Here is a 24,296-nt window from a genome sequence, read left to right as displayed (position 1 = left end):
GAAAATGATGAAATTATATTAATCATTTTAATCATTGTTTTAGAGGTGACAGCAAAAATTGAATTCAAATAGTCATTATTATATATATTATAAATTATAAAAATAAATTGTTAATTAATTGATTTGAAGCCTAAAATCTAAAAATCCTGTATAAATTGCAGGCATAAATCTAGGGGATGTTGGTGTAATCTTATACCGTTCCAAAATAAAATATTATTTAATATTTTACAAAATTGATGGTTTTTGCAAATACACTGTATTTATGAATATGTGATATCTTGTATCATTTTTTTTACCTATACAAATATATTGTATCTAACGAAAAATAATTTCCATATACAAACGGGTATAATCAATTAAAAAAGTAAAAAAGAAAGTCTACAACCCCAGTTTTCCTATAAATCTTAATACTTTTAAAATTGGCTATTTTTCAGTTTGTTATTTAATTTTTTGTCATTATCACAATTATTTCTTCTAAATATGACAAATAATTAGTGATATCATACGACTATAAGAGGAGTATCATAAGCCTATCGGGAGTTATTGACTTTTAAATTTATTGTTTTGGGATGGTAAATTTGAATTGGTATTTTTGGGGGTGTGACCCTTATATTTTTCTGCCCAATACATCGTTATTATATGTATGTAGCTTTTAATTTGTATACGTCATTCAATTTCAATGATTTGCTATCCCACTTTCTTTTAAGTCTCCATAATTCTTCCCACCTTTTCAAGTGGTATACGAATCATCATTAATTAATTTTGCATTGCACTAATAAACAAAACACCATCCAATTTCATTCCATTAATTAATAAAATAAAACATCCACTTCCTTAATTTTAATATCCAAGGTCTTTCCACCATTCAATTGGTATCCGATGCATCATTATAGTTTGCATTTAACTAAGAAACAAACCTTGCAGAAGTTGCAAAATCTTTATGAAAGCCATTTTGCTTATCTTCATGCAAAAAAGAAAATTTCATCTCAAATAGTTGTATCAGATTCCACTGATATGCTACATAAGGAGACTTTAAGCCATGCTGTTGTTCGTAGATATGCAAACTTTCAACCAACTGCTTGGGGAGATTATTTCCTTTCTCATCATTACAACAACACGATGGTACGCATATGCATATATGTTTGTTTGTGTATGATTTAGTATAAATTGAATCTCAATAATACTTGAATTTGTCCTTCTTTCTCACAAACTATGTACACTTGAGAAGGTTAGGCTGCCCTTAAGTGTATAAAAACTCTATTCTCACGGTAAAGAACCTTAGAACACTCCTTACGCATATGAGAAAAACCTTTTTTAATTGAATCAGTTTTATGCTCCCCAAAGCAGTGTAGTTATACGTTTGGGAATCAGTGCAATCATCAACAAAAACAGTTTAAACTTTGTCACCACATTCAAAGAACATAGTATGCAAAACGAACACTCTATTCTTCATAAACTTTTTTGTTGAACAAACACTAGAAAGAATCAATGCAACAACCCTATAATTGAATGCTTCTTGAGCTTGAATAACATAACAAAATAATGAAAAAGATTGTAAAAACTAAATTTGGCATAACTCTGAAAAGAAAAAACATCGCAACAGATCAAATACATAGAATAATATAAGTATGCATGGAAATAAATATTCTATCCGAACCACAACTTTCATAACAATTGTAACTCTAAAACATATTCTGGGACAACTACAATAATAGCTCAAGCGACAAACTAGAGATCTTAAGCAAATATCTTTAGTCAATTAACAAAGCACTAACAAGTTTTATTATTTTATTTTTAATGGACTGAATATATATAGAAAATTTTCTAATTTAATTGACACTGATTTTGAAATGGTACAAAAATCACTTTTATCATCCGAATGAAAAAGTGACAAAAGATTTGCCTATGGTCTAATTTGATTTCTTCATCTAACTTTTTAACGTACTAGCTAGACAACGTACAAAATTAGGGACAAATAATTTTGGCATTTCCTTTATATTTCTTTTTCAAAAGTGAATTCAAACCACTTTTTGAATATATCAAGTATAATGAAGGTGCTAAATGGGTGTCCATCAGCATCTAGTGGGGATGGTTGGATGCACCTACTAATCCATATTTAGTATTTTTTTTTTTTTTTTGGAAGAAACAGTCAATTCAAACCAGGAAAAGAAAAGAAGAAAAAGAAGGTGAGATGAGATTGAACAACTTATAATTGAACCATTGTGTAAACTAAACTCAAAAGTGCATGAACATCCTTCAAACAATTAGCTTAATAATAATTGAAATAAAATGTCAAATATACCATGCATTTTAAATAACTTCTATTGATACATAAACATAATAGCAAAGACAGCAAACAAATGAACAACAAATCAATGAAAGACACATATTACGCTGATAAACCTTCTTAGTGATCACATTGAAATATTGCATCAAATAGGTCCATTTGCCTTGACAAAACTACGGCTAACTGATATAACATAAAGGTGTGTCATACATGCAAACACATTTAGATGGTGCTAAATTTGTTCATATTTTGTTTTAGAATTGCCGTTAAATTAATGCAATTGCCCTTAAAATTATTTTTAAATGAAAAGAATTGTCTACCCAAAAGTAGTTCACGTATATGACATGGTTTTTCTTGGACAAATAAATATTATGAAAAATCAGGAAGATGAAGAAATGGTCATGAAACAAGTCGAAGAAATGACGGAAGCAGTGAGAAGCATGTTTGGAGATGCTAAAAAATGTTCAGAAAAACTAAGTTTGATTGATTTGATCCAACGTTTAGGTTTGTATTACTACTTTGAGGATGAAATTAATGAAGTTTTAGGGCTAATGCATAATGCTTCCAACCTTGATGAAGAAGATGTGGATCTATACACCATGGCACTTAGATTTCGATTGCTTAGACAAAAAGGTTTCTTTGTTTCTTGCGGTAAGTCTCTGTCAACCGTTTTATTATATGAAATTACTTTTTGCTGGAAAAAAAATTGAGAATTTTGATTAGTTGGAAAAAAATTACTTGTAATGTTTCAACTTATATGCTAACTTTTCATCAGAGATATTCAATAAGTATACAAATGAAAGTGGAGATTTCAAAGAATCAATTACAAAGGATGAAGTTGGTTTATTAAGTTTGTATGAAGCATCCCACTTGAGAATGAAGGGAGAAAATATATTGGATAAAGCCTTAGCTTTCACAACTACTCAACTTCAAGCCATTGCCATGGATTCAAACTCTCCATTCTCGCAAGAAGTTAAATTTTCCTTGAAGTGGCCAATTTATAAAGCTATGCCAAGGTTTATGAGTAGGCATTATATCTCTCTCTATCAAAACAATCCATTGAAGGATAATGTTCTGCTCACTTTTGCAAAGTTGGACTACAATTCTCTCCAAAAACTTTACCAGAAAGAATTGGGTGAATTTTCAAGGTGAAGCCTTTTCGACTGAAGTTTCAACTATCGTCTTTCAATTTTTTTTTTTTTCTTTAGATATCTTTTCATAATGTTCTAATTATGGGTGCAAATATATAGGTGGTGGAAGGATATGATGTTGAGGGAGCAATTATGTTTTGCAAGAGATAGGGCTGTGGAGTGCTATACTTGGGCAATGGGAGTATATTATGAACCAAAGTACTCAAGTGGTAGAATATTATTAGCAAAAGTTATTGCTTTTCTATCCATTCTTGATGACATGTACGATGCCTATGCCACCTTCGAAGAACTTCAACTATTCACCCACTCTATTGAAAGGTTTTGTTCTTCAACCATTTCTTTTTCAACTACCTTTTTCTTTTTTTAACTAAATGTGTTACACTTTTACTTTTTGATTACTTTTGAATTTAATTTCTATTTGGTCTTTAGATTTTAAATTGGTAAATTTTTACCCATAATTTTAGAGACGTTTTATTTTAACAAAATTATACCTTATTTTTTACAAATATTGACTTTAGCTTTTTGGTACTAACGTCTCTTAGTTATTTTAATTAAAACCATTAATTTCACTAGTTTCTAATCCATTTGAATTAATTAAAAAAGATTACATCATAGTTATTTTAAAACAGTAAACTGATTTTTTATTTCTTTTGTCAAAAACAAAGGGAGCATAAATGAAAACTTGAAAATAAAAGAGAAATATAATGTTTAAACACATGTAATGAATGAAAACTAAATTCAAAATAAAAAAATAAAATAAAAATGAAATTACATTTTAAAAGGAAGAATCTAAAAAAAAAAAAGCAAATTTGATAAATATTTACAATATATAATAAAAAATTTATATTCTATCAATAATAGACACGGATAGACATCGATATACTTTTATTAGTGGCGTTGATAGACCATGATAGAATCCAAAATTTTACTCTAATTAATTTTATTATATTTAAAAAAATTTCTCTTTTAAAACTTTATAGACGGAAACAAATAAGGTTAAAATCGTAATATTTTAAAACCCTTCACGTTCCGGGGAAATATTTTCCATTTTTTTGTTTTTTTATAAATAAATATAAATATATAGTGTTTTATTTTTACTTTTTGTATATATAACTAAATAAATTGATAAATATAAATAAATAAATATTTTTTTCGAGGTAGGGGATCATTAGGGCAGCACTAGAGTCGAAGTCGAGACTGGGGCAAAGAATGTATTCCCCATCTCTGGCCTTGAATTGTCAATGGAAAAAATAATACTCTCCACTCCCTACCTTATCTATCGTGTATTCGAAAATTTCCTGTCACTTTGGATATGTCTAGTTGAGACAAAAAATGTAAGGATCAAAATAATAATTTTTTAGACTTCTATAGTCCATAGATTTGAATAATGAAAAATTATTGTAAATGGTAAAATTATTGAAAATATTCATAAATATAGCAAAATTTTACCATTTTTAACTGATAAACGTTGATAAAATAAACTTCTTTAATCAGTTGGAATGTTTAAATAATTATTCTTACACCAAATTTATTAGTTGGAACTGTTGATTAAAATTTCAGGTGGGATGTTAATTGTATTGAGATGCTCCCGAATTACATGAAAGGCCTTTATGAAACTATTCTTGAAGTTTATGAAGGGATTGAAAAAGATATCTGCAAGGTTGACAATATTCCATTTGCATTTGATTGTGCAAAAGAAGCGGTAAATAATTAATCATAATGTATAATAGTTAAAATCACTTTAGTGATTTTGTTTAAGAAAACCAGAAAATAACTTTCATTTAATTAAAATCATTTGATGTACGTGAAATAGAGCGTTAAACTGATTTTGAGAGTGATTTTAAATGTAATAAAAGTGATTGTTCTAGCTTTATTTGAAAAAATTACTCTCAAACATGCACACATGAAAGTTCTCTAATACGATTTTGAGTTATTTGGGCACAGATGAAAAATCAATGCAGGGCTTTTTTTATGGAGGCTAAGTGGTTCAATGAAGGTTACATACCAACAGTGGAAGAATACATGAAAGTTTCCATCACTTCAGCAGCCTACTATGTTTTTGCTTCAATATCCTTCCTTACTATAGGAAATAATGCTGCTTCAAAACAGGTTTATGAATGGGCTCAAACTGACCCAATTCTTCTTAGAGCAACTAGTGTAATTGGCAGGTTTGTCAATGACATAGCTTCTCACAAGGTACGTAAATATCGTAACTTTATTTTTTTTTGTAACAATTTCCGCCTCTAAACTTTAGTATGCTACAACTAATTAGTCTATACGATAGATAAACTATACAGTCTTGTATAAATAAACCAATAAACTAATAAGAAACTATAAAAATTGATACGTAATTTTGATCAATATTTTATACGTGTTGTACAGTAAATAGTTATATATACTAGAGTCATGAACTAACTTGTTATAAACTTAAAAGTATAGCTAGCTAGGTAATAAATCATATTATGAACCAAAGTTCAAGGACTTCCTGAATTAACAGCTTAAATCATGTTTCATTTTAATATATTAGTTTGAACAAGAGAGAGGGCATGTGGCTTCTGCTGTTGAATGTTACATGAAACAATATGGAGTATCAGAAGAAGAAGCCGTAACTGAACTACAAAAGCAAGTGGTTAATGCATGGAAAGATATAATTGAAGACTATATGAAATCCTCCAAGCTGTTTCCAAGTTTCATCCTTGACCATGTACTGAATGTTGCTCGACTTTCAGATCTCTTTTATAAGGAGGAAGATGGTTACACATTTGCTGATGGAGAAACCAAACGTTTTATTACGTTAATGCTTAAAAATCCTATGCCAATTTGATCCATGCATACACATTCTTGAAGGCAGATTTACTGAGGGATTACGGACACATCCCTCTCACATTATCGATTTTTGTATTTTAATATTAATTTTGAATTGTTAGATTACAATATATATTAAATTTAGCTTCACTTTGCTTAAATTTTGCTTCGGTTGTGCAGGCACAACCACTTGGTTGTAAGTTCAAATCTTCTCATCTACTATAATTATTTTTACGAAATAGTTTTTCTTCCAAATATCAATAATTTCTCAAATATCAAATTTCATCCTAAATTTATTACAAAATAGATTTTATTCAAAACATCAATCAATTTTTTTCTCAAATATCAATAATTTTCTTTTTCTAAATATCAAATTTCTTCCTAAATTTTAATGATTTCTTAAAAGGAAGATATCAAATTTCTTCCTAAATTTCAGTCATTTCTCGAAAGGAAGATAATTTGATTTCCTAAAGCGAAGATAATTTTTTAAGAAGAGGAAAAAAACTTCATATATAACCCTAACTTATTTCCTAGACCTCATTTTTTATCTAACAAAAAAAATTTAAAAAATGCAACAAAATCGGTGATCCAAACTTCCACTCCCTCAACAATATTCGATAAAAAATGTATTATTCTTTCTTTTTTCTTTTCTTTTTTGTATGCAAATTTTAAATTCACATGTTTACATTAAAAAAAAATCATATGAAAATTGTCGGTCTTTCTTTATTGCTTTGCTACAACTGTAGTGAATATTATTGGAGCATCAGTGAAACGTCGAGATATTTTTTTTAACATTTTTAGTGTGTTTATTATATAGTGTTTGGTGCCCCCTATGTAAAATTTCTTGATCTGCCACTGATCCTCACAAATGTCACCCCTGTTGCTGCCTCAGAATTAACAGCTCCATTCAAGAACTTATGGAAATCAAAAGTCCCTAAAAAATGCAAATTTTTCCCCTCAACAACTGCATACAAAGGTATTTTCACTATGGAGACTATTCAAGGGAGACTAAAAAATCATTGTCTCAATCCCAATTGGTGCATTCTATACAAGAAAAAAGACTCATTTTGATTGGGAGCACACTGATGATAACTTTCTGGCATTAATCAACAACATATGCTCCATAAATACAAAGACTAAAAAGGGTGTGATTCTAGCCTTCCTGTAATTTGAACATTTTTCTTCGGTTCTTTATTGAATATAATCTTAGGAACGATGAGGACATTAAAAGGTTGTCCACTTAGTAGGGATGTTTGTGTACGCCTACTGACTATCCAGTATCCTTTTCTAAAAATTTGATAAGGAGCATGTCATAATCATAAGAATTAACGTGAAGAAATAGTTGATATAGGAGTGGACAGCGTTTCACTAAAATTGGATGGTGTAGAGAGGCTAAGTAAAAGATTTGGCCACATGTAAACATTACCTAATTTGAGGTATACACTTTTTGCTCTTTTTGTTTTGTAAGATTATTTATTATAATAATTGGATGGTGTAGAGAGGGTACGTAAACATTTGGCCACATTTGGCATATGTAAATATTACCTAATTGGAGGTATACACTTTTTGCTCTTTTTGGTTTGTAAGCTTATTTATTTTAATGAAAAGTTAGTATCTTTGTTAATAAAAGATATTTTTTTCTAATTAAACATTATGATAGAAAGTATTGGTATATAAAGATAAAATCATACAGACTAGTTTACTATGTAACGATCCAATTCTTTATACTAAGATGAGCTGGGTCATTACCCTAAAGATAAATAACAATTTTGACACTTTCTTGAAAAAAAGATAACTAAGTTTACATTAAAAATACCATGAAAATATTGCCACTTGTTTTACAACTTTAAATGTAATAAAAAGTAATAGATCAAAATGTTTAAGCTCAAAACACCGAAAATGAACAATGAAAAGTGAAAGCAAAACTGAGTCCCCATATACCATGTCATTGGCCTTTTTTGTTGCTCGCGAGCTTTCTCTACCTCTACCTTTGCCTGAAATAATAAACATGAAAAAAGTGAGTATATGAAATATACCTGGTAAGAGATCCATTACTAGTCCCGCTAACTGTCTGTTAACTTTCCATTAAGATCCTGTGATGAGGTACCCATAATTATTGTGTGTCGATGGTATAATGACTCAACTTTTTATACTAAACTGAGGTCATTACTAATTAAATAAATAACAAATTTTGTATTTTAAAAAAATATTTCTCCTGGTTCATAATTTGGAAAGATGGAATCAAATACTAGAAAATTTAGTCCTAGTGTTTGTGCCCTATCTAACTTTTAAAGAAAAATAACATAAAATTATTTAATGAGTTTGATAACATTCAATAAAATACTAAAAATCAAATATTGAAAACATGAAAAGCAGAAGCAACATAAGATATTCCCTATGGCAAGTCACGGTCACTTCTTGTCATTTGCCACTTTTCCTCTACCTCACCTTGGTCTGAAAAATTAAATATAAAAAGAGTGAGTATAAACATATATACTCAGCAAGAGACCAACAACTAGTTCGGTAGATGTCTATTAATTTTCCATTAAGGTTCCGTAAGGAAGTACTCCAATCTATCGTGCTCTCGAGCTGCAACGCGCTTAAAATCTAAGATAATTTTTAGAGATAATTATCTTAGCTTTATTTAATTATATTTAATTTATTGGACGTTTATTGTAAAGATTATTTGATTTGGTTGAAATAGGAATTAAATAGATATGCTTCCAATAATGCCCAAAGATAGCACTCCACCACCCTATGCCTTGCAAAATGTAATTATTACACGAACTTATGCTTATTCCACCGCCTAACATATTTACATTCACAAAATTATATTATTGATTTTGTAAGGTAGTGGGGTGTTTGGTTTAACCTTTCTAACATTTAGTTTTGAAAACAATTTTTTTCATCCTTTCTAATTGATTCTTTGAATTCTCCCCTTTCATTTGTAAACTTATTGAATATCTCTGTTTAAAGTTCAACAAAAGGATTTTAATAACTCTATTACTAAATTATTACACTTTTACAAAGTTATCTATAATACGTCTTTATGTTATGAATATTCAAAAAAATTGGAATTTCAATTTTGGAGCCTTTTGAACTTTAGAAATGGTTTAAATTCAAGGTTTATTAAAGAAAATATATTAAATACAAAATATCTTGAGAATTTATACAAAGTCTATGAAATTAATTTTTAAATAGAGTTATAATTGATAGCAATTTTAGGAATAATAACTAAATGTATAGTAATATTTAAAAAAAAATTATAAATATAGATAGACCAATATTTGCAACACAGTCCATCAGTGAAAGACTTTGACGAATTTTACTATATATTTGTAATTTTTTTTAAAATGTTGTTATATATGCTAATATTTTAAATCTAAAGTTCGAACTGAATGTGAAGTAATTAAAACTAATCTTGACGCTTTTAACCTATTAAGTGTTGAAAATAAAAAATAAAAAATAATGCATTTTTTCACATTTTGTTATTTTGCTTATCACTTTAACTGGTGTTTATATAATGTGAAATTTTATCAAGTTCAAAGATCTTGGTTTTTATTGTTTTATATAATATTTGAATTTTATTCAATAATCATACGAGTCAATACTTTCAAATCAGACAAATAAATCACCCTTCACTTTGACATATATACAGTTTGAATTCTATTTTATGTTTTCAATTCACTATGTGTTTATATCTTTGAACTCTTTTTAAAATAGGTTTTTTAATGGAAAATTTTCAAAAACAGCAAATTTTAAAAAATATTTACAACATATAGCAAATTCTATCACTGATAGTCATTGATATGCTATAGTGACAGAAAATCATGAGTGATAGAATCTAAAATTTTGGTATAGCTTATAGATATTTTAATTTATTTTACTATTTTTAAAAAATGTCCATTTTTTAATTTGTTGATCCAATTAATTCATTTTTTTAATATTATCCAGAATTCATTAAAATATATATATAAACATAATACTTTCATATATATCCATGTTTATAAATTCATGTCATCTTTTATTTTACCCTTTCCCCCTCTCTCTCACATATGTTGTCTTCATCCACCACTTTGTCTAATGGATCTGTGGCTCTCAGCTTGTCGTAGATCCCTCACGTCCCATCCGAGCAAATATATATAAGTTGTCCTCTTCGTCATGTCCCATTCCTCTCTCAGTTTGTTCGCATCCATTCATCATACCCTTCAATTCAAAATAACTCACACTATAAAAAAAAAGTAACCTTTCATGACACCTCACTACAATCCAAATTGAAAGGAGGAAAGAAAAAAAATGTCATAAATGTCAAAATTCGCGTTTTAGGCAGAAAAAAATGTTTTGTGATTCCACCTTTCTGTAAGAGTTTTTTTTTGTTGTCATAAAAATATAAAAACAATAAATAAATTAATATGTTTTATTAAAATAAAAACTTTCCCCAAAGTTCACTTCACCCTTCGATTTCTCACGCAAACCCTTTCAATTTACCCTTTCATTTGCATGAGACCTTCTTGTTCCCTCTTATTTCCTGGATAAACTCCACATGAATCTCTCTTGTTCTTCTGTTCTACCAATCTCTCCTGATCTTCCCACCGAATCCAGTCGCCAATTTTGCTCCACTTCTTGAAATCTTGTTGTTTCTCTGCATTTTCAATCCACCTATTTTTATACTACATATTTTTTTTATTTCTTTAAAATAATAATAATAATAATGTCAAAGGTTTTAATTATTTTAAATTTAATATTTGCATTAACGTGACTCATCAATATTATCTTTTTAATCATGACTCATACACTTACATACACAACTCCTTGAGTACAAATAAAAGAGAATAAACCTTAACTAACAGAGAGGTTAACAAAAATATAAGGGTACGGTTAGTCCTACATATAATTTCAATAATACAAATAGATTGTGTAAGAGAGAGATAGTATTATTCAGTCAACATTTTACATGTTTGAATCACATAGCTTCATACATATTTTGAAAATTTGAATTCATGACATAATAACCAAGTATGTTGAAAACTTAAACAAAAAAAATATATTAAACATGATAATTTTCTTAAACTTCATATAACAATTAAAGGACATGTATAATACATTATCTTCAATAAAAACATTATTTTAATCATATTTATGTGTTTGTCAACACTTATATTTCATAAAAACAAGAAACTATATTACAGATAGGATCAAATTGGCATGGTGAGCGAAGAGGTGATAAGATGTTTAGTTTCTCCTTCAACGAAAGTGAAAGCATCTCGTTCTTTATAATAAAAGTTTGTTACTCGAGCAAGATTCAACCCCAAGTGAAGGATCACATCTGGAAACTTGGTACAAACTTTCGTGTGAATATGATCTTGTATCATACTTTTCCATGCTTCTACCACTTCCTTGTTTAGTTCAACTATGGCCTCTCCTTCTGTTACTCCATATTGCTTCATGTAGCACTCAACTGCACAAACCACATGTTCTCTCTCTTGTCCAAACTAAAAATTAAGCACGAAAACATACAAATATCTTTTATTAATAAATATAATAAGTTTAATAAAGGAGATTTTTAAATATAGAAGAATACACAAATTATTTAAACAACAGTCCCATAAAATGGATAATTATAATGGATGACCATGTGAGGAATAGTAATTAATGATATAGCAACATTTATAAAAAAATTGCAAAAAATATGTCACAATTTTCCTTCACAAGACCCGACCCTACCCGCATGATCCACAATTCATCACGATTTTCTCCTGGATTTTTTTTCATTTTCAAACTAAAATTTCCATTCAATGCACGCAATGACCGTTCTTCTTCATTTATACTATTTTTCTCCTCAATCTTCCTCTTCTACTTTCCACCAGTCGTTTCTTCTTTTTTCCACCACAGACCCCAAAGTTTCTTCTTTTTCCACAACTGCTTTATACTAATCTTTAGTTTCAATTTTTGTGGTCTGCAGCTTCTTTCGTAATTGTTTTGGGTTTGGTCGAGCTAAATATTCTTGTCACATTGTTCTCTTTTTAAGTTTTTTTTTTTTCTTTTGCTGATTATTCATCTTGAGATGTTTATTCAATCGAAATGTTTTTTTCTAATTGTTTTCTAGTACTTTTTAGTCAAAGAAAAACCACGTTCCAGCTCAAAATTTTTCTTTCTGCGTTATTTTCGTAGAATAACCTCTATTCGATCTTGATTATGGTTGTTATTGACGAAGACTGAGTTAGGTTGTTTAATACAATTTTAGCATTGTTTTCAATGATTTTTATTTTTGTTCACTCTCTTTTGATATTTTTAGCTATTTATCTCTCTAGCATTCAAAGTAAGTTCTTTGTACATTTTGTTTGAGGTATTATTTAATTTCCAATCTTAGTCTTTTACATCACAACTGTGTTTTGTTTACAGAAATGGAAACAATAATTAAAGGAAACATGTTAATTAAAGGGAGAACCATTCAAAAAAACCAAAAGATATAAAACTAAAAAGGAACACGGAAAAGTACAACCAAAGGTATAAAAATACTTGTGATAGAGCATGTCTATTATTGATAGACAGATAGTATTTTATTGATGTTAATCTCAAATAAACACTCATAGTGTGCTATCAATGTCTATCACAATTGAAATCTTCTATCAGTGATTGTCTATCATGAGTCTTGGTAATATGTACATAAATGCTATATCTATAATGATATATGTTTGTTATGAATGGGATTGCGTTTGTCTTAGGGCTCTAGCTATTGCATTGGGTAGTTGTTGGTTTGGTGTTTGATGTTGGTTTTGTGTGTTGATGTTTGTTTTGTTTTGAGTTTAGTTTGATTATCGGATTGATTTGATGGTTTCAATTGCTTTAGTTAGACGTTTAGAGGGTTCTATCAATGTCTATATCAGATAGACACGTTGATAGACCACCATTAGTTTCTAGTGATAAAGATTGAAATTTTTTTATCAATATTTATCATTGGTAGATACTGATAGAAATTTATCACTGTCTATTAAAATGATAGAAACTAATAGAATTTTATCATTAGAGCCTGATAGAAGTCTATCAGTGATAATATTAGCATAAGAGTCTATAATTAATAGAGATTGATAGAAGTCTATTAGCTTTTATTACCATTGTGTTTATCAACGATACATGCAATTTGTTGTTGATAGAGACTAATAGAAATCTATCGGTGTCTATCAGTGATAAAAACTTACATAAGTCTATCACTAAAAGAGACTGAGAGAAAGCCTATACCAATGTCTATTACTAATGGAAATGGATACAAGTTTATAGCCTTTAATATTTAGTTGATAAAAGTCTATTAGTATTTATCGATATTAATGATAGAAATTGGTTGAAGTATATCATTGATAGAGGTTAATAGAAGTCTATCAACTGATAGAAACCAATACAATTCTATCATCGATAGAGACTGATAGAAGTGATCTATCAATATCGCTATTAATGATATAAACTAATACAACAAATCTATCATTGATAGAGGAGTGTTGATAGAAGTCTATCAATTTTTATTAGTGATTGAGATAAATAAAGTCGGCTAATAGAGACCGGTAAAAGTCTATCAATGTCTATCAGAAACTAATAGAAACTACACCAGCAAAAAAAATAAAAGTTAGGAAGTGTTCTAACAATTACTCTTCAATTAATCTAACAAGAATAAAGATGGAAAAAGACTTTTTAACGAAGGAGAAGAGTATAACAAAGAATGATAGATCATTGATAAGGAATGGGGTACATGAAATTATGATAATATATATACCTAGATCTAAATGGGCAACTGAAGAAGAAGAAACAAAACACGAGGAAGATGAAGATAAGAAGAAGGAAATTAAGGTGGAGAGTTGACAAATTAGGAAAGGGAAGAAAAAGGTGGAAGTGTTTTAAAAGATTGATTAAAGCTATCGAGGATGCTAAGATCATAACACAAACAGTAATCATCGGGGTCTATTGCAGATAGACTTTGATATTTTGCTAGAATTTGGTAAATATTTTGATTTATTTTTCTATAGAAACATTTTTTAAAAAATAGCAAAATAAATTAAAATATTTACAAGCTATAGTAAAATTTTGGATTTTATCACTTACAGTATTCTATCACTATAGAATATAATGATCATCAATGATAGAATTTGCTATAAAGTGTAAATATTTTGTAAAATCTACTGGTTTTAAAAACTTACATTTTCTATATTTGACAACAACTAAATATATATATAAAATTGTAAAAAATGACAAATTTAATAAAATATTTACAATATATAGCGAAATTTTAGATTCTACAAATAATAGAGACTGATATGCTTTTATCAGTTATATTGATAGATAGTGATAAAAGTCTATCGGTATTTATTATTGACAGAATTTAAAATTGCAATATATCGTAAATATTTAGTTTATTTTACTATTTTTTAAAATGGCACTGTGTACATATATAATCACAAAAATGTTTAGGTGTGAAAGCCAAAATAAGATAATTTTGTGTCCAAATTTCATGTTTAATTTATCTAATAGATATCAAAGTTCAGGATAGACGTAGCCAAATTATTTTTTTTTTTTTATCAATATGAAATTCATGTGTTCTTTAAATAAATCTTACATTTCACAAACAATATTAATTTCCACCAACACTTACGATAATTTAATTTTTTCATGCAAATAAATACAACAATATGAGAATATATTTTCAAAATTTATAGTAAAAAAAAGTGTGTTATAGTTGAAAAAAGGTTTTTAAAAAAATTAATGCTCTCCCGTACACTCTCGCATCAAGAACTAAATTTAATATTTATTGAAAATGTAGAGATTAGAATTAAGCGAACTTAAAATTAAAATGGATCTAATTTTAAATTCTTTACCTTGTGGGAAGTTATGTCATTCATGAGTCGGGCAATTATTCCACCTGCTTTAAGAAGCATTGGATCGGTTTGAACCCATTGGAAAACCTCTTTTGAAGCAACATTTCCCAAAGCTAAGAAGGGAACTAAAGCCGTAACATAGGTGCCAACTGAAACAACGCCAACATTCATGTATTCTTCCATCGTTGGCACATATCCTTCACTCAACCATTTTGCTTCCACCAAATAAGCTTTGCATTGTCTTTTTAGCTGTACCCAAAACTCCAAACATATATTAGAAAGAGTATGGATCTAAGATTAAATTGATCAACATAGCATAACTCACAAAGTTTAAATTCTTTGTAAAGCCATTTTTACTCAATTTAATACTGAATCTCACTTGCAAGACCTTCAAAAAGAGCCTATAAGCAAAGCTAATTGTGAGTGTACTAGTTCTTTAACCCTATCTTCTTCTAGGAAAAATATATATGAAACAAAAAGACTACAAGTCTATAATAATAGAATTTACCGCTTCTTTTGCACAATCCAATGCAAATGGAATATTGTTATTATCCATGCTCATATCTTGTTCAATCTCTCCAAAAAATTCAAGGATAGCTTCATAAAGACCTTTCATGTAATTTGGGAGCTTCTCAATGCTCTTGATATCCCACCTGAATTTTAATTAAAACGTTGAAGTTATTATACTGCAATAAATAACAAATTAAATTTTCACTCATGTTTGTATTTGGGTACACAGTGTCCTATATTTGGTTAAGGAATTGATACGAAAGAATCATGGTATATCAAAATGATGACAAAATTGTGTAAGTCTTTCTTAACCTTACTTTCATGTTCTCATAACGTTTCTCATTCAGGTGTGATATCGATTTATTCATGTTCCTCTCTTTAACTCAAGGCATTACAATAATGTTTATCATTCAGCTGCGATATCGGTTTATTCATGTTCCTCTCTTTAACTCAGGGCATTACAATTTATGGTTGGTCATGCATGTATTTCCACTCTAAAAGCGACCCTATTTTTAGATGAAAGGAAACTTTACTAGCATACCGTTACTTTGTCTACTACAAATAAATCAGTGAGTCAATTTCTCAATTTCTACCTTTTTTGTTTTGTTTTGTGTGTTCTTTATTTGTCGATTTTAAAACAAGAGAATGAATTACTAATTGGATGACTAACACCAATATATTCAACATATGGTCCACGTATATATGACCAGATTACAATAAATAAAATTTACAACTATTTAAACTTGAAATTTCTTTTGCACAAAATCATCGCTACTAAACTAAAAATGAAGATATTGAAAGTGAATCATCTTATTCAGTGCACTACAAAACTAGCAAGCTAGGCAAGCTTTAAACACATCTAAACATTAATCAAATCAAACAAAAGAGACGAGAAACAAACCTTTGAATTGCATCGGTGAAAAGTTGAAGTTCATCAAGTGTAGCATATGTATCATACATATCATCAATAATAGTTAGGAAATTAACCATTTTGAGAAATATCCTTCTATTGGCACAATAGTTTGGTTTATTGTATGCTTCTATTACCCAAAGATAGCACTCCACCACCCTATCTCTTGCAAAATGTAATTGCTCCATGAACTTTTGATTCTTCCACCACCTACATATTTACCTTTAAGATTAGATTATTGAATTTTTAAGGTGAGTCATCGGTATAACTTTTCTGCCCTTTAATTTTGAAAATAAGTCTATTAAAAAGTATAATAAGATAATTTGAAGAAAAATCAATCTAGACTACCATTTATAATAGTTTACCAAACATTTTCACATGATAGTTTACAAAACATTTTGATTTGATTAGTTTTTAAGATTGTTTTCAAATCTAGTTTAAATGAACCAAAATATTTATAAATAAAACAAAATATTACACTTTATTATAATGCAATAAAAGAGTTTAAATAAAAAAAAAATTACTGAAAAGCACTCATCTTCTCTAATATCCTTACCCCAAACAGGTCTTAAAAGCGAGTGAAAATCAACAAAGTTTAAACTATTTGAGGAACATGCTGATCAATAAGAAGTTTCACCTTGAAAGTTCACTTAGTTCTTTCTGGTAAAGTTTTTGGAGAGAATTGTAGTCCAACTTTGCAAAAGTGAGCAAAGCATTATTCTTCAATGGATTGTTGCTATAAAGAGAGATATAGTGCCTAGCCATAAACCTTTGCACAGCTTTATAAATTGGCCACTTCAATGCATATTTTGCTTCTTCAAAGAATGGAGAGTTGGAATCCATGGCCATTGCTTTAAGATGAGTAGTTGTGAAAGCTAATGCTTCATCCAATATATTTTCTCCTTTCATTCTCAAATGGGACGCTTCATACAAACTTAATAAACCATTTTCATCCTTTCTTATTGATTCTTTCAATTCTCCCCTTTCATTCGTAAACTTATTGAATATCTCTGTTTTTATAAGTTAATTCAACAAAAGATTGTTAATAACTGAGTTTTTTCCACCAAATCTTACTAAATTATTACACTTTTAACAAGATATCTATAATGCATTTTTAAACGTTTGTAAACTCTAGACAAAAAAATTGGAATTTCAATTTTTGAGCCTTTTGAACTTTAGAAATGGTCTAAGCTCAAGGATTATTAAAAACTAAGATTAAATACAAAATATTGAGAGAATTTATGGAAAGGGTAAGGAGTTAAAAATGAGTATTGCCGTAGTTTGGAAGAAATTTTAAGAATAATAATTAAGAGTATATAAATATTTTTTAAAGAAATTGTAAAAATAGATAGACCAATATTTGCCACACGCAGTTGATCAGTAATAGGTTTTGACGGATTTTACTATATTTACAATTTTTTTAAATGTTGTTATATATGTTAATATTTTGAATCTAAAGTTCCTACTAGAAAAAAGTAAATATATTGGTAAAAATTGCTTGGAGAGGATCACTTACCACATGAAACAAAGAAACCTTGTTGTCGCAGTAATCGGAATCTAAGAGCCGTAATATAAAGATCCTCATGTTCGTCGTCAACATTGCAAGGATTTTTCATTAACATTAAAACTTCATTTATTTCATCATCAAAATGGTAAGACAAGCCTAAACGTTGGATTGAATCAATTAAACTTAGTTTTTTGAAAATTTATTAGTAGTGACAAACATGCTTCTTACTTCTTCCTTTAGTTCTTGAAGTTTTTTCCTGATCATCTTGTCTTCTTCCTGGATTATCATAATGTTTGTCTTAGAGATAACAAGTAGTCTAGTGTAAAATTTATTGACATGCATGATATTAACATGGTGTGTTAAAGAGAAAGAATGAAGTTCTTCCAAATTAGACTCAAATATTCTGGACTAAAACATTCATTTAAATGATAGACAATATGAAACAAAAACACTTCATCACGAAGGCATGAAATACCAAATATATACATATGATGTTTATATTGGACATACCAAAGTTTTGGGTTGATGAGAAAGGAAATAATGTCCCAAAGAACTTGATTGAAACTTTTCTGATCGATGAGGAACACCATTATCATTGAAGGAGCTATTAGAATTTGATGTCATAGAGTTTGATTCAACTTCTTCAAATGACATTTTTCTTTCCATGAAGATTGGTAAAATATATAGTTATATGCTTCTTTTGATAGATAGGGTTTTGCTTGTGTTGTGAGTTTAACTATGTTAATGAAATTTATAAGATGCATTGGATAGTGATAAGAAGGTGAAGATATTATTGGTGTTAGGAGTGTACAGTCATTCACTGAAATTATTGGTGTACAACGTTTGACATAAACATACCACGTGATATTTGACCTATTGTAGATTCAGTATATATTTTAGAAGCATTTTTAAAAATAACAAAATAAATTAAAATATTTATAAGTTATAGCAAATTTTTTTATTCTTTCAGTGACAGCTATTGATAGACTTCTGTCACGACTTTTCAATGCTGTTGATAGAAGCATATCAGTGGCCATCAATGTTTATTATTGATATAATCTAAAATTTTTACTTTATGCTGATCCTCACAAATGTCACCCATGTTGCTGCCTCAGAATTAACAGCTTCATTCAAGAACTTATGGAAATCAAAAGTCCCTAAAAAATGCAAATTTTTCCCCTCAACAACTGCATACAAAGGTATTTCCACTGTGGAGACTATTCAAGGGAGACTAAAAAATCATTGTCTCAATCCCAATTGGTGCATTCTATACAAGAAAAAAAGACTCATTTTGATTGGGAGCACACTGATGATAACTTTCTGGCATTAATCAACAACATATGCTCCATAAATACAAAGACTAAAAAGGGTGTGATTCTAGCCTTCCTGTAATTTGAACATTTTTCTTCGGTTCTTTATTGAATATAATCTTAGGAATGATGAGGACATTAAAAGGTTGTCCACCTAGTAGGGATGCTTGTGTGCGCATACTGACTATCCAGTATCCTTTTCTAAAAATTTGATAAGGAGCATGTCATAATCATAAGAATTAACGTGAAGAAATAGTTGATATAGGAGTGGAGAGCGTTTCATTAAAATTGGATGGTGTAGAGAGGCTACGTAAAAGATTTGGCCACATGTAAACATTACCTAATTTGAGGTATACACTTTTTGCTCTTTTTGGTTTGTAAGCTTATTTATTTTAATGAAAAGTTAGTATCTTTGTTAATAAAAGATATTTTTTCTAGTTAAACATTCTGATAGAAAGTATTGGTATATAAAGATAAAATCATACAGACTAGTTTACTATGTAACGATCCAATTCTTTATACTAAGATGAGTTGGGTCATTACCTTAAAGATAAATAACAATTTTGACACTTTCCTGAAAAAAAATAACTAAGTTTACATTAAAAATACCATGAAAACATATTGCCACTTGTTTTACAACTTTAAATGTAATAAAAAGTAATAGATCAAAATGTTTAAGCTCAAAACACCGAAAATGAACAATGAAAAGTGAAAGCAAAACTGAGTCCCCATATACCATGTCATGGGCCTTTTCTGTTGCTCGCGAGCTTTCTCTACCTCTACCTTTGCCTGAAATAATAAACATGAAAAAAGTGAGTATATGAAATATACCCAGTAAGAGATCCATTACTAGTCCCGCTAACTGTCTGCTAACTTTCCATTAAGATCATGTGATGAGGTACCCTTAATTATTGTGTGTCGATGGTATAACGACTCAACTTTTTATACTAAACTGAGGTCATTACTAATTAAATAAATAACAAATTTTGTATTTTAAAAAAATATTTCTCAATTAAAATCCTCTTTCATAGTTCATAATTTGGAAAGATGGAATTAAATACTAGAAAATTTAGTCCTAGTGTTCATGCCCTATCTAACTTTTAAAGAAAAATAACATAAAATTATTCAATGAGTTTGATAACATTCAATAAAATACTAAAAATCAAATATTGAAAACATGAAAGGCAGAAGCAACATAAGATATTTCCTGTGGCAAGTCACAGTCACTTCTTGTCATTCGCCACTTTTCCTCTACCTCACCTTGGCCTGAAAAATTAAATATAAAAAGAGTGAGTATAAACATATATACTCAGTAAGAGACCCACAACTAGTTCAGTAGATGTCTATTAATTTTCCATTAGAGTTCCATAAGGAAGTACTCCAATCTATCGTGCTCTCGAACTGCAACGCGCTTAAAATCTAAGATAATTTTTAGAGATAATTATCTTAGCTTTATTTAATTATATTTAATTTATTGGACGTTTATTGTAAAGATTATTTGATTTGGTTGAAATAGGAATTAAATAGATATGCTTCCAATAATGCCCAAAGATAGCACTCCACCACCACCATGCCTTGCAAAATGTAATTATTACACGAACTTATGCTTATTCCACCGCCTAACATATTTACATTCACAAAATTATATTATTGATTTTGTAAGGTAGTGGGGGTGTTTGGTTTAACCTTTCTAACCTTTAGTTTTGAAAACAATTGTATTAAAAAATATAATAAAATAATTTGAAAATAATTCATTTCGAAAAAAAATGGTAGCGTTTAACGACCACTCACGATGGTAAGTAGTTTATGAAACATTATCAAAGTTAATTTTAAATAGCTTTTAGGATTATTTTTAAATATAGTCAAAATGAACTAAAATATTTATAAATATAACTAAAAGTTATCGTTTATCTACGATAGACTACTATATGTGTTTATTGATAGAGAAATAGATAGTTGTCTATTGCAAATAGATTGTAGCTATATTTTGTTGTATTTATAAATATTTTTAGTATTTTTGTAATTTAAAATAATTTTTCAATTTTTATGAAAGAAGTTTAAATAAAATGATTTTATCGAAAAAGGCTGCTATTTCTCTATACAGTTAATCCAAGAAGGCCTTGGAAACGAGTGAAAATTGACAAAGTTCAACGAATCTAGGAACATGCTGATCAATAGGAAGTTTCACCTTGAAAGTTCACTTAGTTCTTACTGGTAAAGTTTTTGGAGAGAATTATAGTGAGCAAAGCATTATTGTTCTTCAATGGATTGTTGCTATAGAGAGAGATATAGTGCCTAGCCATAAACCTTTGCACAGCTTTATAAATTGGCCACTTCAATGCATATTTTGCTTCTTCAAAGAATGGAGAGTTGGAATCCATGGCCATTGCTTTAAGATGAGTAGTTGTGAAAGCTAATGCTTCATCCAATATATTTTCTCCTTTCATTCTCAAATGGGACGCTTCATACAAACTTAATAAACTATTTTCATCCTTTCTTATTGATTCTTTCAATTCTCCCCTTTCATTCGTAAACTTATTGAATATCTCTGTTTTTATAAGTTAATTCAACAAAAGGTTGTTAATAACTGAGTTTTTTCCACCAAATCTTACTAAATTATTACACTTTTAACAAGATATCTATAATGCATTTTTAAACGTTTGTAAACTCTAGACAAAAAAATTGGAATTTCAATTTTTGAGCCTTTTGAACTTTAGAAATGGTCTAAATTCAAGGATTATTAAAAACTAACATTGAATACAAAATATTGAGAGAATTTATGGAAAGGGTAAGGAGTTAAAAATGAGTATTGCTATATTTTGGAAGAAATTTTAAGAATAATAATTAAGAGTATATAAATATTTTTTAAAGAAATTGTAAATATAGATAGACCAATATTTGCCACACGCAGTTGATCAGTAATAGGTTTTGACGGATTTTACTATATTTACAATTTTTTTAAATGTTGTTATATATGTTAATATTTTGAATCTAAAGTTCCTACTAGAAAAAAGTAAATATATTGGTAAAAATTGGTTGGAGAGGATCACTTACCACATGAAACAAAGAAACCTTTGTTGTCGCAGTAATCGGAATCTAAGAGCCGTAATATAAAGATCCTCATGTTCGTCGTCAACATTGCAAGGATTTTTCATTAACATTAAAACTTCATTTATTTCATCATCAAAATGGTAAGACAAGCCTAAACGTTGGATTGAATCAATTAAACTTAGTTTTTTTGAAAATTTATTAGTAGTGACAAACATGCTTCTTACTTCTTCCTTTAGTTCTTGAAGTTTTTTCCTGATCATCTTGTCTTCTTCCTGGATTATCATAATGTTTGTCTTAGAGATAACAAGTAGTCTAGTGTAAAATTTATTGACATGCATGATATTAACATGGTGTGTTAAAGAGAAAGAATGAAGTTCTTCCAAATTAGACTCAAATATTCTGGACTAAAACATTCATTTAAATGATAGACAATATGAAACAAAAACACTTCATCACGAAGGCATGAAATACCAAATATATACATATGATGTTTATATTGGACATACCAAAGTTTTGGGTTGATGAGAAAGGAAATAATGTCCCAAAGAACTTGATTGAAACTTTTCTGATCGATGAGGAACACCATTATCATTGAAGGAGCTATTAGAATTTGATGTCATAGAGTTTGATTCAACTTCTTCAAATGACATTTTTCTTTCCATGAAGATTGGTAAAATATATAGTTATATGCTTCTTTTGATAGATAGGGTTTTGCTTGTGTTGTGAGTTTAACTATGTTAATGAAATTTATAAGATGCATTGGATAGTGATAAGAAGGTGAAGATATTATTGGTGTTAGGAGTGTACAGTCATTCACTGAAATTATTGGTGTACAACGTTTGACATATACATACCACGTGATATTTGACCTATTGTAGATTTAGTATATATTTTAGAAGCATTTTTAAAAATAACAAAATAAATTAAAATATTTATAAGTTATAGCAAATTTTTTTATTCTTTCAGTGACAGCTATTGATAGACTTCTGTCACGACTTATCAATGCTGCTGATAGAAACATATCAGTGGCCATCAATGTTTATTATTGATATAATCTAAAATTTTTACTTTATGCTGTAAATATTTTGTCAAATTTACTATCTTTTACAATTTCACTCTGTTTTATGATGTTTTTATTTTATAAGCTTAATTATTTTATCTAGTCAGCTAATTAAAAGATAATTTTTTAATTAAACATTTTGATAGTAAGTGTTTATGTAAAGATAAAACCGTCACTTTTTCTTCTTCCTGATTTTTCATAATATATTTTTTCCAAAAACAAAATCATGTTTCAATTACATTTCTTAGAAATTTAAATTAATGATAAAAGTTAGGTTTAAATATATTTTTTGTTCCTTAATTTTTATGCATGAAAGTATAAATTCCATAAACATTAGTTGATTATATATCTAAAAAATAATACATTTTTTATAGAATATTGTCGGGAATGGAAGTACGTTTTTCATGGAATATTGTTGAAAGTAGAAATTTGAGTCACCAATTTTGTTGCATTTTTTTCTAAATATTTGTTAGATAACAAATGGGGGCTAGTAAATAAGGTAGGATTTTATCTAAGATAGGTTTTTTTTTCTAAATATTTGTTAGATAACAAATAAAAGCTAGTAAATAAGGTAGAGTTTTATCTAAAATAGATTTGTTTTCTCTTTTTAAAAATTATATTCCTTCCCCCTAGAAATTTATTAAGAATTGATATTTAGAATAAAAACTATTTTGTAAAAGTAATTGTGATAGGCAAGACTCAAACTCAAAAACTTAGTTTCCCAAGGAGGCATAACCACTACACCAAAACCAGAATTTAATCAAGGTGAAACATTATTTAATATATATTGTAATCTAACACTTTAAAATTAATATTAAAATACAAAAATCTAGAATATGAGTGG

General features: G+C 28.5%; 2 protein-coding genes across 4 annotated transcripts; one reads left to right on the top strand and one right to left on the bottom strand.

Annotated features, from left to right (window-relative positions):
* Positions 1-897: 897 nt before the first annotated feature.
* On the top strand, positions 898-6,482 carry LOC101207046 ((-)-germacrene D synthase). The gene is made up of 7 exons (XM_004151413.3): positions 898-1,122; positions 2,671-2,938; positions 3,063-3,435; positions 3,538-3,756; positions 4,999-5,140; positions 5,383-5,634; positions 5,966-6,482. Exons 1-7 carry the CDS (start codon positions 1,015-1,017, stop codon positions 6,260-6,262), a joined length of 1,659 nt encoding a protein of 552 aa, XP_004151461.3. The 5' UTR covers positions 898-1,014; the 3' UTR covers positions 6,263-6,482.
* A 4,782-nt stretch (positions 6,483-11,264) lies between these two features.
* Positions 11,265-23,132, bottom strand: LOC101202882 ((-)-germacrene D synthase). 3 transcript variants are annotated; one of them, XM_031882417.1, is made up of 8 exons: positions 22,899-23,132; positions 22,544-22,664; positions 18,041-18,187; positions 17,162-17,534; positions 16,516-16,734; positions 15,613-15,757; positions 15,105-15,353; positions 11,265-11,735 (listed from the first exon to the last, which is right to left on the bottom strand). In XM_031882417.1, the coding sequence occupies exons 1-8, from the start codon at positions 23,052-23,054 to the stop codon at positions 11,439-11,441; spliced, it is 1,707 nt and encodes a 568-aa protein (XP_031738277.1). In that variant the 5' UTR covers positions 23,055-23,132; the 3' UTR covers positions 11,265-11,438. The 3 variants fall into 3 exon arrangements, with proteins under 3 accessions (XP_031738277.1, XP_031738276.1, XP_011650452.2); XM_031882416.1 differs by lacking the exons at positions 22,544-22,664; positions 22,899-23,132 and adding exons at positions 18,260-18,307; positions 18,542-18,775; XM_011652150.2 differs by lacking the exons at positions 22,544-22,664; positions 22,899-23,132 and adding an exon at positions 18,542-18,776 and having other exon boundaries at positions 18,041-18,307.
* Between the last annotated feature and the right edge of the window lie 1,164 nt (positions 23,133-24,296).

This window comes from Cucumis sativus, chromosome 3 (assembly GCF_000004075.3).
Source record: "Cucumis sativus cultivar 9930 chromosome 3, Cucumber_9930_V3, whole genome shotgun sequence".
NCBI classification, from domain to species: Eukaryota; Viridiplantae; Streptophyta; class Magnoliopsida; order Cucurbitales; family Cucurbitaceae; genus Cucumis; species Cucumis sativus.
This window is presented reverse-complemented; position numbering and strand designations above follow the sequence as displayed.